Source organism: Drosophila teissieri, chromosome 3L (genome assembly GCF_016746235.2).
Source record: "Drosophila teissieri strain GT53w chromosome 3L, Prin_Dtei_1.1, whole genome shotgun sequence".
In the NCBI taxonomy this organism is placed as follows: domain Eukaryota; kingdom Metazoa; phylum Arthropoda; class Insecta; order Diptera; family Drosophilidae; genus Drosophila; species Drosophila teissieri.
Window position 1 is genome coordinate 11,718,057 of NC_053031.1, and position 14,257 is coordinate 11,732,313.

Genomic DNA, 14,257 nt, shown 5'->3' on the forward strand with positions numbered 1-14,257 from the left:
TAATAAAATGCATTCCAGGGATGCGTGCACTCACCTGCAGTTTGCGGAACTAGTTCGCCTATCTCGCATCCCTGGTCAGTAGAAAAGAAAACAGACAAAAGACTTGTTTTGTTGTTCTGCCCCGAAAATGAGCTCCTGGCGAGACAGTCTCACCAGCATTCCGGGCACAGTGGCGCAGTTGATCAACGAGAGCGCCAGCAACCTGCTGCACGTCTCATCCTCGCTGGGATCAACAGTTGGCCTTGGAGGCTCGGGCTCCACTGGATCTGGATCCGAGGGCGGGGGCAGCGAGGAGAGTGGCCCACAAAGTGCAGAGTACAGGGCGTTGCCCATTCCCGCCTCCTTGGTGCGCGAGCAATGGCGCCTGATCTTCACCAGCGATGCCAATATCCAGGATCTTCAGGCGGCCATTGCCCATTGCAGGGATCTCGTTCTGCTGAGCGAGGAACTCAGCGAGGAGCGTCGCTGGCTGGTGCGACACTTGGTGGATCTGCGCTACTCACTGCAAGAGCTGGAGGAGGCCCAGGAGCAGCATTCCCTCTCTTCAGACATGGTCGTAATGAATGCCATTCGTGCGGTGGTGGGTCATCACTTTGTGCCCCACCACCCGCATCACGGCAAACGGAATCGCCTGCAGGCAGCCGCCAAGCGGAACTACTGTGACCACTGCACCACCATTATTTGGAGCGTGGTGCAGAACTCGTACGTGTGCAGCGATTGCGGATTCCTGGTCCATCAGAAGTGCATCGACGGCGTCAAGAGGGTTTGTGCCCATGTTCTGGTTTCAGAGCGCCAGCATCCCATATCCGAGATATGTCCAGAAATCGGTCTTGCCTCCCAGGGATACAAGTGCGCCGAGTGCGGAACGATGCTAAATATAAGTAGGTTGCCGTCTACTGTCTTCCCGTTCAGTTCCCAATAATTCGACTTCTTTCTTATAGAAAATACCTGGGTTGAACCGCGTCTATGCGACTATAGTGGATTGTACTACTGCCCTCGCTGCAACTGGAACGACAGCAACTTTATACCAGCCCGCATTATCCACAATTGGGACTTTTCGCCACGCAGAGTTTCGCGCACTGCGCTTCAAGAGATCAGGCTGTTCCTAAACAAACCGCTCATCCGCTTGGAGGAGGACAATCCCAAGCTGTTTGTGTTCGTAGAAAAGTTGTGTGCGGTAAAGAAACTGCGCCAGAACCTGGTGCATATGCGCCACTATCTGGCTGCCTGCAAGATCGCCAGCGAGCTGAAGCTGGTGGACCAGCAACTAGGTGTCAGACGACATCTGGCTCAGTCAAATGAGTTCTATTCCCTAAATGATCTCAGCCAAGTGGAATCTGGAGCGCTCACCGACTTCTTGCAATGCGTTTTTAAGGCATTCAATGATCACATACGATCCTGCCCCATGTGCCTTGCCCAAGCGTACATCTGCGAGATTTGTAGCAACAACGAGGTGATCTTTCCCTTCGACGATGGCTGCATCAAGTGTGATCAGTGTAATTCCATCTTCCACCGAGTTTGCCACACGCGCAAAAATATGATTTGCCCCAAGTGCATCCGCATCCAAGAGCGCCGCCTCCAATTGGATCGCATGAAGAGCACCGAAGATGATGATGACGGGGTGGCCACCGATGATGACGTGACTCCCGCGAAATAACTGATCCAATCTGAGTTAATTGTGCTGTGCTGGTTTTTAATATGTTATCATATGTACATAAAATGTAACTAAAAAATGTTTAACTATATATCAACTTTTATTCCTAAATTTATTCTATCATTTTACTGATCCTTCTTTCCATATTTTTCCCGCTTATGGAACTTTCTGGGATTTATACCATATGCCTTTAATCGATCGTCGGTTATTCCACTGTTGTTATTTTGCTTGTTTTTCGCCTTAAAGTTGTTCGTTTTCTTTGCTGGGAAGGGGGCACTTGGCTTTTGGTTCGATTTCTTAAAGGGATTGGGACCGCTAGCGTTTTTGGGTCCCTTTTTCTTTCCCCCTTGATTTTTATGAATGGGTGGCAGCTCTTGCCTTTGATGGGATTTCAGTTGGGGCTTATTAAAAGGGTTTTCATTTCCACTTGGTTTTTCTGCATTTGTAGGCACTGCGCCTTCCGTAGTTTTAAAAGCATTGTTTGACTTGGTCTTTGCATTTTTGTTTGTTTTGTTTTGGGGTTTTTGGAATCCATTTTGCACGTTTTTATGTTCGTTTTTGTTATTTTTAAAGGCGTTGTTGTTTTTCGTTGTTTCGGTGCTGTCTGCATTGCCTTTAGTTTCCTGGTTTCCATCATCTTTACCCTTTTTAAAGGAAGCAACGGGCTTTTTCTTGGAGTTTTCTGCCTGAACATCTTCTGTTGATCCTGCCGGTTCCTCCTTTGGATCTTTAAGGACAGGCTCCTCTTTTGGAACCTTAGGCGCACTTGTTGCTGCTGCTGCGGCAGCCTTGCGTTTAAGGCGTTTCCTCTTAGATTTGGACAAACCTTCCGTCGAGACTTGACCGTTTTCGGCTGGAGCTGGCGTTTCAGCAGCTGGTGTAGCCGCTGGCGTAGCCACTGGTTGCTCTTCTGCTGGCTGCTCTTCGTCGTCAGAACTGCATGTATGTCAAGTATTTATTCACACCCGGTTCTACCCGTAAAGGTTATTTAAAACTACTTACCCTTCTCCATAAAGACTCTTGAATATCTTTCGCTTGAGGTCTTCATTTTTGGCTTTCATCTTGTAGAGACGTTGCTCCTTTTTCTCTACGTGTTCCGGTCTGTTTTGGACAGCCTTCTTCAAGCTGGCCCACTGGTTGAGCTCCTTGTTCTTGGCCAGCAAGATCTATAGAACAAAGAGGATTAAATATCACAATTTGACAAATTTGATCAAAAATTTACCTCTTCTATCGACAACCCAAAATCGTTTGGTGTGGTTTCCACATATTTAAATCGGCACGGTTGATCTCCGATGATATCCTCGCAGTCCATTTGATAGTACTCGTCGATGTACTCACTGTACGTCTTTTCATCCTCAGGATTGAATGCAGGCTTTTCCGCCTGGATCATTTCCATGAAACGATTTCGTCGACCCTTTCGTCCTTTGCGACCACGAGTGTTTTCAATGAGTTCTTGTTGAAGTTGCTCCTTGGCCGTGGACGGATCGTATTCGCAATCCATGTTAAAGTCATCGTCCTCGCAGTGTCCTTCATAGTCCTCATCATAGCCCCCATTAGCGTGATGCTTGGGATCGTAGTTATCCCAATCTTCAAGCACCAATTCATCGATATCCGAGGGACATTCAGGTTTCTCCTCGCCTTCATCCACATTGTAGTACTCATCGTCAAAGAGCTCCTGCATCCGACGATCGTGGGCGGCCGGGTCAAAGTCTTCCTCAAGTTCATCGTCCCGGAAACCGAGCTCATCGTTGCCCGTGACCGCTTTTAATTTGCGTATCTTTTCATCGATCTCCTTTCGCTTCATTTCCTTAATGAGTTCCAGTTCCTTCATCTTCTGCTGTTTCTCCTGATCCTTGCGTTCCTTGAGCTCCTTGCGTTTTTCTTTTCTTTTGTCATCCGAGCGACGCAAGGATTGTTCGATGGTGCGAGGATAGCGCTTAATAAAGTCCGCATCTGGTTCTTCAAAGCGGAAATTGTACTTGTGCTCAAATTCTGCCTGCTTCTCCAGTTCCTGCTCATCCTCAGAGAGAGGGGCAGCTTCTCCCACGATCTCATCGTAGGTGGGGATGGCAGACTCATCCGTGTTTGCGTAGCCCTTGTTGAGGATGTAATCCCTCAGGAAACTTTCGCCCTGGGTCAGCTTGTTGCTGTTCCAGTACTGTTTAAGAGGCTCCAACTGCTCCTTGTCGGTTTGCTGTATTTCTGCTTGTTTTCCCGCCAGCCATTTGGCAAAGTCTGCCTCTTCGGCAGCTGTTTGCTCACTGGTCTTACTGCGCTTCTTGAATATACCACCGAATTCCTCATCCTCACTGTCGTCGTCCTTGTTCATCACCTTCCGGAATTCGGCCTTCAGACGGCGCTCCTCCTCCACGGCGCTTGGTGACTGGGCTCGTTGGAGTTCCTCGTGCTCTTTTTCCTGCTGCTCCTCATCCGAACTCTCGAACTTGCCATTATGCTCTAAAATTACCTTTCGTTCGTAGTCCTTCAAAGTGACTGGCTTAGGTTTCTTCTTCTTTTTCGGAGACTCCCCATCCTTATCATCTTCGTCGCCGGAGGACTCACTAAAGAATTTCGTACCCTTGTCGTAAATACGTGGATCTTTACTTTTCAGCGAGGAAAGTGTCTTGAAGAAGTCCTGGTCGAATTTGGGGTCCACCTCGTCCTCCTCCGATGACGAGCTGTCACTGTCGAATTCCGATTCGGACACATCCAAGCCACGATCTTTATCTGCGGAATATTAAGTGATATAATTAAGAAATGGCAAATGATCGTAGAACCGGATTCTCAAGCTTACATTTCTGTAGGAGCTCTTTTTTGCGCAAGATGTTGTAGGTCTTGGCATAGTCTTTGTTGGTTGACAACTGCAGATCCTCCCCATCGTCGTCGGAGCCTTCAAAGAGTTTATTATTCATAGTTTTGTTTATTTTCCTGGATTGTTTAATGAACTTCGCACGTGTTAGAGTAACAGCCAAATGTAATATAACATAGCCGATGTTATCGCTAGAGGTGGACAATATAACTAACGTATTTTGCACGTCACAAAGTTCCAAGCAAAATAAAAATATACCTAATTAAAAATTTCAAGAAAAAAGATAAAATGAGCTCTCACAACACGATCTGATGAATTGCAGCACATATTTGTTAAATATTTTTTTGAACCGTTAATGTCGTGACACCTATCGATACTTTCATCATAGATTTCTGATCTCTATTTTATTACTTTATTTACAATTGGCTATTTTAATCCAATAATTTAGAGCTATTTGCATTAGTCACATTCCAAATAAATGGCAGAGACACCAGAATCCCAGGCAGCTCTGAGCACTTCCTCCTCCACACCTGCCGATAAGGATGGTTCCAAAAGTGAGAATCAAAGCCAATTTTATATTTTTTGATTGTTTTATCACAAAGGCTTCGTTATCAGTTTGCATCCTTTTGAACGCCACTGGCAATGTGCCCATCATCAAGAAGCGAACCTGGACCGTGGATCCCAACAAGACAGTCAGCTGGATTCAGAAGTTTATCCACAAGTTCCTGAAACTTGACGCCAGCGAGCAAATTGCAAGTAGTAAACGATGTTTTGGGGATTCCTATCTCATATGTCATCTTAATTTTTCAGTTCCTGTACGTTAATCAGACATTCGCACCAGCCCCGGATCAGATAATCAAGAACCTATACGAGTGCCATGGAACCAATGGGAAACTGGTGCTCTATTACTGCAAGAATCAGGCGTGGGGCTAAATCGATACGCACATGACTTTGCTAAGTCTTAAGTATTTATTCGACTACTGTGTAATTTGTATATTATTAAATGTGAATAAGCTGATGTTGTGAAGTCGATTTCACACTTTATTTCCCACAAAACGGGAGCCTAACAATGGTATTTAAAGAATATTACAAGGGGTTTAGTCTCCGCGCAGAGCCTCCAGCTCGTCAGCAGCCTCTTTCGAAATCCTGTGGTATTTGGCCACCGATGGTCGATAGTAGTAGGCCTGGTAATCGTTGCGCTCGGACATCTTACGACGTACTTGGTCCTCAAGGAGCCTAAAAGCAAATATATTGGTTTTCAATGGGATATAACTGGTTTGTATCCTTTGCTATACCGAATCTGGGCTTTTTCGTTCTCCTCGAACAGATAGTGCAGGGATTTCTCGTAGTTTTGCTGCTCCGAGTTCAACATGTAGCGGGAAATAAAGCGCGAGATAGGGTTCTGTGAAATAAAGATACATTTTGGAGTTAAAATTATGGGCTTTAAAATTAACTTAATATCTAAAAGCTCAATAATGCTGTTGTAAATAAACTACCAAGGAAGATGGAATCATTAATGCCGTATGTCTGAGCATCAATATTAGCGTTCTGAACCTATCATACCTTCTCGTATTCCCAGTGCTTGGGCTCATAGCCCTCGGGAATCTCGGCGAGCTGCGCGGGACCCACAAAGATGTTCGCGTAGAGAACCAATGCGGTGACAGGGATGACGCCGAGCATTACGTAAAAGTGCATCAGATCCTTGAACTTGTCCCACTGGAAGCGGGATGGCTTGATGGTCATGTGGTGGTGTCCATGATCGCCTCCCATCCTGCGCAGCTGTTGCTGCAGGGCTAGAAATCCAGAGTGTATGGTTGCGTAATGTGGAGTGTGTTTACGGCGGATAATTCACGAAGTACTCACCATTCCGGCACGCGGGCTCCTGCAGGACAGCCCGGTAGCTGGCGAACTTCGCCGCCGGCGACAGCAAACGGCTCCAACCGACCATTTTCAAGTAGTTTTGCGTAAATCTCACGATATTTTGGAACTGGTCGTGTCAAAGTTGCGAGCAGCACGGCAAACGGTCACACTTTTGGTAGACCGTTTGTCTGTTTTGATATATCGATATATTGATATTGGTCTGGCTGCTCAAGCACTTAAAATGTTTAAAAACAAAATAAAAAAATTATTTAGATAAAGATGATGTGATGAACAATGGATTAAAATATTTTACTACGACTATTACGATCTACATTTCGTTGTCTTGTGAAATAAATAATTGATTTTGGAAAGCTTAATCTTAGATGTTAATATTCTATATTCTAGTCACTAAAAATTTTTACGATATCTCGTGCAAGTCGATTCGTGACACGAAAAAGTTGTTCGATTTGTGCTTTTCTGCAGCACTAATGGGCTCGCCAAACCAAAAGTTTGCCATCACTAACCATCGACAAAAACAACGTCGTCTGGTAGTATAAAATTAACGAAGATTTTTTCCCGTACTGATAAAAGGTACTTTCCTCGCAAAATCTGACTCACAAATAGAGTGAAAACTTTACTGAAATGAGAAACGAAATCGGGATTAAAACAATTTCATCATTCGTATAAAATGTGATGTTTTCTTGTGACTGATAAAAGTTTGTAACTTAGTATACAAAAAAAGTAAATATCATTTACGACGACTAAACTGAAATGCGCAGTTTATTTGCAATTAGTTGGTACTTGTAGCACAGAAATTGCGTTTTTTCCGACAAGAAACTTGTGCAATTTTTACTCAACTCCGCGTGTGTGTATGTGAAAACAGTGGCGGGACAAAGGAGCCTACTCCCTTTTACAGTGGCGGCCTAAAGGATCTGCCACCCTTTTAAACAGTGGTGCCGAGAAGGGGACACTACAGTGGTGGCACAAAGGACGTGTACTAATCACAGTTTACATTCGAAAATTAATAATTAATTCCTCAGTTAAAAATCAAATCACGTATTTGAAATAAAGTCATACAAGCTGTATGTACAGTGCACTGTCTATAATTTGGAACCTTAATTGGTTGCCTTTATTAATTAATTCCCAATGAATTTTGTTAGTCCCCAGTTTTTCAAGTGTAAGGAAATTCCACACTTTTGAATACTTATTTTATGCGCTATCACAAGAATTAATTCGCGAGAATATATAACCATATTTGGTAAAAAAAAGAACAAGGAAACCAACTACGTTTCACTTAAAATTGTGCCTTTTCTACATACATATATGTACATATGTGCTTTTGTGAAACTTGGCGTCGAAATTGCGATAAGCAGCCTCTACATTTCATTCTGTGTTTGTGTTATCTTTCCGAAACACAATTCATTCTTCTTGAGACCGCAGTCATGGTCACTTTATATGTCCCCACTGTATGTACGCTTGTATGAACACAAGGAATGGAGGCGGTGGGCGTCTTTCAGGGCCAAGTTACCACCAAGACTTGGGGCAAAATCATTGATGTGAATGAATGTGAATCAGCAATGCCATATAACCTGTACTATGTCCAATACCAAGAAATAACAATCGAACAAGCAACCCAAAACAAGCCAAAGAGCCAAGAAAACTAGCTGGCTAATGACGTCATCGATAGAGTACTGGCAACTGCTGCTTTTGGCTAATTTATTCTCACATTTCAGCCGCATACATTCTACATGCCAATAATCGAGCCCAACGACTGACTGTGAGCCACGTCCTGCGTCACCGCGAGTATTCCAATCACATCGAACGGTTAGCACCTGAATCCGCTGAATCCACTGAATCCACATCCACCTCATCGTGCCCACCCGCCATGGACGCCCATTCGCGTTTCGCACCGAGATTACCAGGTAAGTCCGCCGGCCGATCGGCCAAGTCATGCTTTTCGATTCGAATATATCTAGTTTTGATCTTTGGTTCTGTAACTGCTTAGCATTTTGAGCGCAATTGCCAGTGATTTGCCTTTTTTGAGCGTTCAGAAATGGTTCCCAAAACAAAGATTTAAATTTCTCATTTACCTTTACCCAACGCAGAAGTTTACAAAAACTGGCCTAGAAATACATGAAATTAGGGCAGATTTTCTACAATAGCTTACCTCCAACCTGTGCTTTAAGTTTTGGGAGTCACTTCTATGCGCTGCTTTATTTTCTTGTTTTCATTGCCGTATCGTAGTTTCGTTGAGGGGGGATAAGTGCCCTCGTTCGAGAACTAACAGCTAAAGCCAGCAATTACGACTAATTTTGTGCCCCGACCCGCCGCCTTGCCTAACCCCGTACCGCCCTTAACCGCCCCCTAACCAAGTTCTTTGTTTTTGGTATCAAGTTGCGCTACTAACCCCATTTCAAACTGCATAATCCAGCCTATGTGGGCAGCTCACCGTCTCTCTGTACATACTTAACTTGCATTTAAACTATCCAAAGTGTTTGCTTGGTTTGTTGTGGATCCTATTTGTTAACTACCTTTCGCTAGCTGTGTTGTTGCCAATGTTTGTTACCAGGTGTTTTTGTGATCGTGTGTTGTTTGTTGCCCCAGCCTAACTAGTCTAATATCCCTAGCTTAGAGTTTCCTAATCGTCTCTGTTCTGTTCTGTTCAGTAACCGTAATCGTCTGCCAATTATATTGAAACCGTAAGACTCTTGATTAACCAATCAGATGCCAATGTACTTATCAAATGAAATTTCTCTGATTCATGTCTATTCACTTACTCAAACTCAATCCGAACTAAACTTGTTGCCTCAGGCCGTCAAAATACTTAACTGAAAGCATTACTTGTAAGATTACGTTTTTGGAATACCAGTCCGCGCCAGGGAAACCTACGAGATTTATAAATGCCTTCCTCTCGCACCCCAAAGGTCCCGCCATCAATCCGATCATCGATAACTCGGATGAGCCCCAACCCAGTCTCTCCGATCTGCACGACTTCGAGCCGAAGCTAGAGTTTGATGATACCGAGCTGCTGGCCCCATCTCCCCTAGAAAGTAAGTAATACAATTGAAAGTCTTAAAGAAATCTGTACACCTTACTGAAACGTATTCTCTGATTTTTTCCCAGAAGATGTTATGGTCGGTGATTTCGTTTTGGCCGAAGGTAAGTGCTTAAGTCGATTCTTTCTGGCCAATGAGTAAAGTTTCCCATTACGCCTAGATCCAGAACTTGAGCCCGAGGAAGATGTAAATCCGCTGGAGGACGACTTTGAGGATCAACTCAGGGAACAGTCTGAAAACTTTCAGGCCCCCAGAAACAAGTGCGATTTCCTGGGAACAGATAAGCAGGGTCGCCACATCTTCGGCATTTATGCATCCCGCTTTCCCGAAAAGTCCCAGCTGGAAGGATTTGTGCGGTAGGATTTATTTTCGAGTTCATTGTTCTTATTAATCATCACTATATTTCCGTTTTCATCCATCTAACAGGGAAATCATCAAGGAGATTGAACCATTTGTGGAGAACGACTACATTTTGGTATATTTCCATCAAGGCCTCAAGGAGGACAACAAACCATCCGCACAGTTTCTGTGGAACTCGTACAAAGAGCTCGATCGCAACTTCCGGAAGAACCTGAAGACGCTGTATGTGGTTCATCCGACGTGGTTTATACGGGTCATTTGGAACTTCTTTAGCCCCTTCATCAGCGACAAGTTCCGCAAGAAGCTAGTTTACATCTCCAGCTTGGACGAGCTGCGCCAGGCGCTCGGCCTAAACAAGCTGAAGCTGCCAGACAACATCTGCGACCTGGACGACAAACTGAACCCCAGCCGGAAGCCATCGACACCGCCGCCCAGCAGCAGTATAAATGCATCCCGGCAGCAGCAGCACAAAATGGCGACGACGCATCAATTTGGCGTGCCCCTGAAATTCATTGTGATGAACAGTCCGTGCTTAAACTCCATTCCGCCAATTGTGCGCAAGTGCGTGGACTCGCTGTCCATAACGGGCGTGATCGATACGGAGGGCATATTCCGTCGATCGGGCAATCACTCGGAGATCATGGCGCTGAAGGAGCGCGTCAACCGAGGCGAGGATGTAGATCTGAAGAGCGTGAATGTCCACGTTATAGCCGGCCTGCTGAAGAGTTTCCTGCGCGATCTGGCCGAGCCGCTGCTGACCTTCGAGCTGTATGAGGATGTGACTCGATTCCTAGACTGGCCCAAGGAAGAGCGTTCGAGGAACGTGACGCAACTGATACGCGAAAAACTGCCAGAGGAGAACTATGAACTGTTCAAGTACATTGTAGATTTCCTGGTCAAGGTGATGGACTGCGAGGATCTCAACAAGATGACCTCCTCCAACCTGGCCATCGTGTTCGGTCCCAATTTCCTGTGGTCGCGCAGCACCAGCACCTCCCTGGAGGAGATCGCTCCCATCAATGCTTTCGTCGACTTTGTGCTGCAGAACCATAAGGACATCTACTTGATCGACGTCAATCAGCGCACAGTGTCCGTCGACTAACGACTGGCCTGCCACCAACAAGTCCGTAATTGTAAATTGTTTGATTTTAATGTTAGTCTTAAGTGAACCAATGGTTAGCTAATGAGAGCACACAAAACGCAACAGAAACTAGAGCTGAAGGCAATGTCGTGTATAAAGTGTACTGTAATCCTAAGTTGAATTTTAATCTGTGTGTATGTGTGGAACTGCTTGTAGCCCCAACTCCACGCCAACTCTCTCCCCCCAATCACAATTATTTACCCCCAATAAGCGCTTAATATGATTGATTTACCAAAGAAATTTGCTTGTGTTCGCTCAGCGACGAACAGGAGAGAAATTCGATATGAGATGTTATTATTATACTACGTATTAATTCAACGCACATTCCCCCATAACCGAAAACAAATCTTGGTTGCGTTGCTGAATGCACATGCCACGCACAAGTGGAGTTGTGGCGAACTCAAAAATCGTACTGTGTAGAGTCTTGAATTTCCTTATAGTCATACAAACAATTTTTATAAAATAACGATATTGTTAAAAATAAAGCAAGTGTTAAAACAACTAATTCGTTAAAACCACTAATATAGAATTTTCCAAATTTAATTCCTATTAAAGACACATTTTGGGGACCAAACTTGCGAATGATCGCAAGCGATTTTTATTGATATCAAAACCAATCGGTCCAGTATGGAATATTAAATATATCATTAAGGGTCACACGGAGTCGGCTTAAATGTTGATGTTCTTCAGTTTGCGATTCAGATCGTTGAACTTAAGGATTTTACGCACAAAGAAGTCGCCATACCGATGTGAAACCTTGGTGTCAGCTATGTGGATCATATCGTCGTCGATGTAGAAGTCCAACTGGAATATTAAGGTATATTTATTATTGAATGTGTCCTCACAGTCTTTCATTGTAAAACTCACCTCGGAGCCAGACTTGAATGTTCCCTCCAGGCCGCTGGGTCCTTTGCTCCACACCAGGTTGCGCATTTTGTGCTTGAAACAAAGCAGGCGGATCAGCAGCTTGGACACGTCATCCTCGCTGGCGTTGGGATCGATGAAAGAAGCCAGTTTGGTCAGCGGCAGGGTAGTGTACAGTTTTAGATATGAGCGCGTTGTGGGCAGATCCTTCTGTTGGCGCACCTCGTCCATGAAAACCAGCAACTGGTGTTCCATGGGATCCTTGACATAGTCCTCCATGGGCGCATCAGCAGCTGGCGGGCAGGGGCTCACGAATCGTGGGCAGGCGAACACAAAGAAGGACTTGAAGACCTCCAAATCACCGCACTGCATCTTAAACATAGCGTCATGGTAGTTCTTTTCCCTGAGCACCTGCTGGATGGACTCGTCGATGCACTGGGGATGGAGCACCAAGCAGATGGCCAAAAGGTGATACATCTGCTCCGCCTGCTTGTTGATCTGGTCGTTTTGGTACGAACGCGTGCTGTACAACTGCTTGGTACGCTGGATATACAGGAGAATATCAGAGAAGGTCCGGATGGCATCAGCATAGCGGCGCATCATCATGTAGGCGAAGCCAACGTAGTAGGACGTCGAGATTTGGCAGGCGGGGATGTGCGAGTAGGCGGACTTCTTGTGGATCTCAATGGGCTCCAGGACCTTGATAGCCTGGTAGTAGTCACCCAGCAGCGAGTGAACGCGCAGCAGTCCGACAAGGGAGAAGTAACCCAGCATCTTGTAGAAGGACAGTTTGCCGAAGTCACCGGCCACGGTCTGAGGATCAGCACCCTGCGAGATGGCCTCCAGCTGCTTCTTGATGTTCGAAATGTCCACGAGGGAATGCAGAACGTTGAGGATACAGAGAATGCTCCACTCGTTGCTGTGATTCACGCACAGCTGCTGGATCTCATCCTGCGACTTGTCCGTAAGACGGGCGCTACAAAAAACAAAAACGAAAGGTTAATCGAATTCAGAAGCTGCAAAATCAGCTACATACCGATACTGCGCGAAGTTCTGGAACTGATACACGAACTCATCTACCAACTCCCACAGCCAGATGTCGGGCAGCTCCAGCATCACCGGGTTCTGGGCGGAGATGATCAGGTTGAAGAAGTCGCAGTAGTTGAAAAACGAGTTGATCCTCTGCTCTAACTTGGGGCCGCCGGAGATGCGGGCGTGGATGTGGCGGTAGTACAACTCCTTGTATAAGATCAGGAAGACCTTGTCGTTGTCCACGATAGCTGCCACCTCCTGCTCCTCGGGCCAAGCAGTCTTGTCAAAGTGGTGGTCGCTGATCTGCGGGAAGGTGTTCTCGTACATATTCTGGATGTCGTACAAGTTGCCCTCCTTGATCGCCTGGCAGAAGTTGATAAGGAAGTACTTGACGTTGTCCGGCATCCGGGCGGCATAGTAGTTCCTCTCGTACTCCATGTCCAGTTGCGGGTCTCCGGTATGGGCGTAGTCATCGTAGTACTCCTGAAATCCGAATAAACCCAATGAGTTATTTCGTGGTGTTTAGAAGCGGAATTTTAATTAGACCCCCCATCTAGTCTAATCTTCTTGTCCCAACCAAATCCTATGCTTTCAGGATATACAAAACAAATACTCTCACAAGTGACTTCATAGATAAAGATCAGTCGTTTAAAGTGGAGAGATTCCATGTAGAAGTAGCTTGCCTAGACCTTCAAAGTATTATGACTTAGAAAATGCACACCGATACCAATAATCCACCACATGGCGGCGCAGCTTCCACCCGATCACAGGATCTGTTCCCAAACGGCAAAACTCTTGTCCAAATGGTTGCCCACGGTTTTCCAGTGCTCAATGGCCATTAATAATCTAAACACCTGCTATGCCAAGTCATTTAACGACTTTAAAATCATTCCAGTGAGTTTTGTATTTGTGCGAGGGCAACAAAAGATGGGTTATGTTGTCGGCGGAGTCCCGGGGTTGGTTGCCGGAAAATAAATCATTCCTCGCTGACTGCACTCACCGAATTGTTTGCGTATTCGTCTCCGCCGTACATTGTCGCTATTTTATCCTTTCCGGGTAACACACAAAACGCAAAACCGTCCAAACGCTGAGGAAATTGACAACACGCCAACAAATTTTTGGCGAAAAGAGGGAGAAACAGTGTGACCGACTATCGATAATGCTGCAGCTCGACTATCGATGTTATCACGCCCCTATCGATTTGGTATTTGGACAATTTTTATAAATATGTGTTTTAAACTTGAATTTTTGGATAGATAAGATAACTAGATATATTTTAAACATTTTATAGTTGACGGGTGTTATTTGCCATTAAATTTTTATTCATTTTCTTCTATGAAAGTTTTAATTTTGCAATGATATTTTCTTAGCATAACAAATATAGCATCATTTTGAATACACATAATATAAATGTAAACGGAAAACTTTAGTACTTATGAGTTTAAATTTACCTTAATATCATAACACCAATTTAATTTTAA

General features: G+C 45.0%; 6 protein-coding genes across 8 annotated transcripts; 3 read left to right on the forward strand and 3 right to left on the reverse strand.

Moving 5' to 3' along the window:
* The first annotated feature begins 1 nt into the window (after nucleotide 1).
* On the forward strand, nucleotides 2–1,745 carry LOC122615589 (differentially expressed in FDCP 8 homolog). The gene is made up of 2 exons (XM_043790594.1): nucleotides 2–881; nucleotides 942–1,745. The coding sequence occupies exons 1-2, from the start codon at nucleotides 128–130 to the stop codon at nucleotides 1,655–1,657; spliced, it is 1,470 nt and encodes a 489-aa protein (XP_043646529.1). The 5' UTR covers nucleotides 2–127; the 3' UTR covers nucleotides 1,658–1,745.
* Nucleotides 1,673–4,616, reverse strand: LOC122615587 (protein KRI1 homolog). Its single transcript, XM_043790591.1, has 4 exons — nucleotides 4,449–4,616; nucleotides 2,877–4,381; nucleotides 2,657–2,820; nucleotides 1,673–2,590 (listed from the first exon to the last, which is right to left on the reverse strand). Exons 1-4 carry the CDS (start codon nucleotides 4,564–4,566, stop codon nucleotides 1,780–1,782), a joined length of 2,598 nt encoding a protein of 865 aa, XP_043646526.1. The 5' UTR covers nucleotides 4,567–4,616; the 3' UTR covers nucleotides 1,673–1,779.
* A 243-nt stretch (nucleotides 4,617–4,859) lies between these two features.
* On the forward strand, nucleotides 4,860–5,490 carry LOC122615937 (autophagy protein 12-like). The gene is made up of 3 exons (XM_043791124.1): nucleotides 4,860–5,017; nucleotides 5,079–5,215; nucleotides 5,274–5,490. The coding sequence occupies exons 1-3, from the start codon at nucleotides 4,942–4,944 to the stop codon at nucleotides 5,394–5,396; spliced, it is 336 nt and encodes a 111-aa protein (XP_043647059.1). The 5' UTR covers nucleotides 4,860–4,941; the 3' UTR covers nucleotides 5,397–5,490.
* Nucleotides 5,474–6,505, reverse strand: LOC122615936 (NADH dehydrogenase [ubiquinone] 1 beta subcomplex subunit 5, mitochondrial). Its single transcript, XM_043791123.1, has 4 exons — nucleotides 6,327–6,505; nucleotides 6,027–6,256; nucleotides 5,759–5,865; nucleotides 5,474–5,699 (listed from the first exon to the last, which is right to left on the reverse strand). Exons 1-4 carry the CDS (start codon nucleotides 6,409–6,411, stop codon nucleotides 5,561–5,563), a joined length of 561 nt encoding a protein of 186 aa, XP_043647058.1. The 5' UTR covers nucleotides 6,412–6,505; the 3' UTR covers nucleotides 5,474–5,560.
* A 287-nt stretch (nucleotides 6,506–6,792) lies between these two features.
* LOC122615935 (rho GTPase-activating protein 68F) lies at nucleotides 6,793–11,381 on the forward strand. Of its 3 annotated transcripts, none has more exons than XM_043791120.1 (6): nucleotides 6,793–6,914; nucleotides 8,057–8,245; nucleotides 9,248–9,373; nucleotides 9,447–9,482; nucleotides 9,540–9,735; nucleotides 9,806–11,381. In XM_043791120.1, the coding sequence occupies exons 2-6, from the start codon at nucleotides 8,209–8,211 to the stop codon at nucleotides 10,839–10,841; spliced, it is 1,431 nt and encodes a 476-aa protein (XP_043647055.1). In that variant the 5' UTR covers nucleotides 6,793–6,914; nucleotides 8,057–8,208; the 3' UTR covers nucleotides 10,842–11,381. The 3 variants fall into 3 exon arrangements, with proteins under 3 accessions (XP_043647055.1, XP_043647057.1, XP_043647056.1); XM_043791122.1 differs by having other exon boundaries at nucleotides 9,450–9,482; XM_043791121.1 differs by lacking the exon at nucleotides 6,793–6,914 and adding an exon at nucleotides 6,924–7,064.
* A 59-nt stretch (nucleotides 11,382–11,440) lies between these two features.
* LOC122615934 (eukaryotic translation initiation factor 3 subunit L) lies at nucleotides 11,441–13,968 on the reverse strand. The gene is made up of 4 exons (XM_043791119.1): nucleotides 13,777–13,968; nucleotides 12,781–13,259; nucleotides 11,748–12,720; nucleotides 11,441–11,684 (listed from the first exon to the last, which is right to left on the reverse strand). The coding sequence occupies exons 1-4, from the start codon at nucleotides 13,807–13,809 to the stop codon at nucleotides 11,550–11,552; spliced, it is 1,620 nt and encodes a 539-aa protein (XP_043647054.1). The 5' UTR covers nucleotides 13,810–13,968; the 3' UTR covers nucleotides 11,441–11,549.
* Nucleotides 13,969–14,257: the final 289 nt, after the last annotated feature.

What these genes read in the sequence shown, in the direction of transcription:
- LOC122615935 (XM_043791120.1), top strand. Translation starts at nt 8,209, where the DNA reads ATGGACGCCCATTCGCGTTTCGCACCGAGATTACCAG. An exon ending in GGCCCCATCTCCCCTAGAAA is followed by an intron (nt 9,374 to 9,446) that starts GTAAGTAATACA and finishes ATTTTTTCCCAG; the next exon opens with AAGATGTTATGGTCGGTGAT. An exon ending in CAGCTGGAAGGATTTGTGCG is followed by an intron (nt 9,736 to 9,805) that starts GTAGGATTTATT and finishes TCCATCTAACAG; the next exon opens with GGAAATCATCAAGGAGATTG.
- LOC122615936 (XM_043791123.1), bottom strand. Translation starts at nt 6,411, where the DNA reads ATGGTCGGTTGGAGCCGTTTGCTGTCGCCGGCGGCGAAGTTCGCCAGC. An exon ending in GGAGCCCGCGTGCCGGAATG is followed by an intron (nt 6,257 to 6,326) that starts GTGAGTACTTCG and finishes CTGGATTTCTAG; the next exon opens with CCCTGCAGCAACAGCTGCGC. An exon ending in AACGAAAAAGCCCAGATTCG is followed by an intron (nt 5,700 to 5,758) that starts GTATAGCAAAGG and finishes ATTTGCTTTTAG; the next exon opens with GCTCCTTGAGGACCAAGTAC.
- LOC122615934 (XM_043791119.1), bottom strand. Translation starts at nt 13,809, where the DNA reads ATGTACGGCGGAGACGAATACGCAAACAATTCG. An exon ending in ACGAATACGCAAACAATTCG is followed by an intron (nt 13,260 to 13,776) that starts GTGAGTGCAGTC and finishes TTCGGATTTCAG; the next exon opens with GAGTACTACGATGACTACGC. An exon ending in CAGAACTTCGCGCAGTATCG is followed by an intron (nt 12,721 to 12,780) that starts GTATGTAGCTGA and finishes TGTTTTTTGTAG; the next exon opens with CGCCCGTCTTACGGACAAGT.
- LOC122615587 (XM_043790591.1), bottom strand. Translation starts at nt 4,566, where the DNA reads ATGAATAATAAACTCTTTGAAGGCTCCGACGACGATGGGGAGGATCTG. An exon ending in AAAAGAGCTCCTACAGAAAT is followed by an intron (nt 4,382 to 4,448) that starts GTAAGCTTGAGA and finishes AATATTCCGCAG; the next exon opens with ATAAAGATCGTGGCTTGGAT. An exon ending in AAGAGTCTTTATGGAGAAGG is followed by an intron (nt 2,591 to 2,656) that starts GTAAGTAGTTTT and finishes ACATACATGCAG; the next exon opens with TTCTGACGACGAAGAGCAGC.
- LOC122615937 (XM_043791124.1), top strand. Translation starts at nt 4,942, where the DNA reads ATGGCAGAGACACCAGAATCCCAGGCAGCTCTGAGCACTTCCTCCTCC. An exon ending in CGATAAGGATGGTTCCAAAA is followed by an intron (nt 5,018 to 5,078) that starts GTGAGAATCAAA and finishes CTTCGTTATCAG; the next exon opens with TTTGCATCCTTTTGAACGCC. An exon ending in TTGACGCCAGCGAGCAAATT is followed by an intron (nt 5,216 to 5,273) that starts GCAAGTAGTAAA and finishes TTAATTTTTCAG; the next exon opens with TTCCTGTACGTTAATCAGAC.
- LOC122615589 (XM_043790594.1), top strand. Translation starts at nt 128, where the DNA reads ATGAGCTCCTGGCGAGACAGTCTCACCAGCATTCCGGGCACAGTGGCG. An exon ending in CGGAACGATGCTAAATATAA is followed by an intron (nt 882 to 941) that starts GTAGGTTGCCGT and finishes TCTTTCTTATAG; the next exon opens with AAAATACCTGGGTTGAACCG.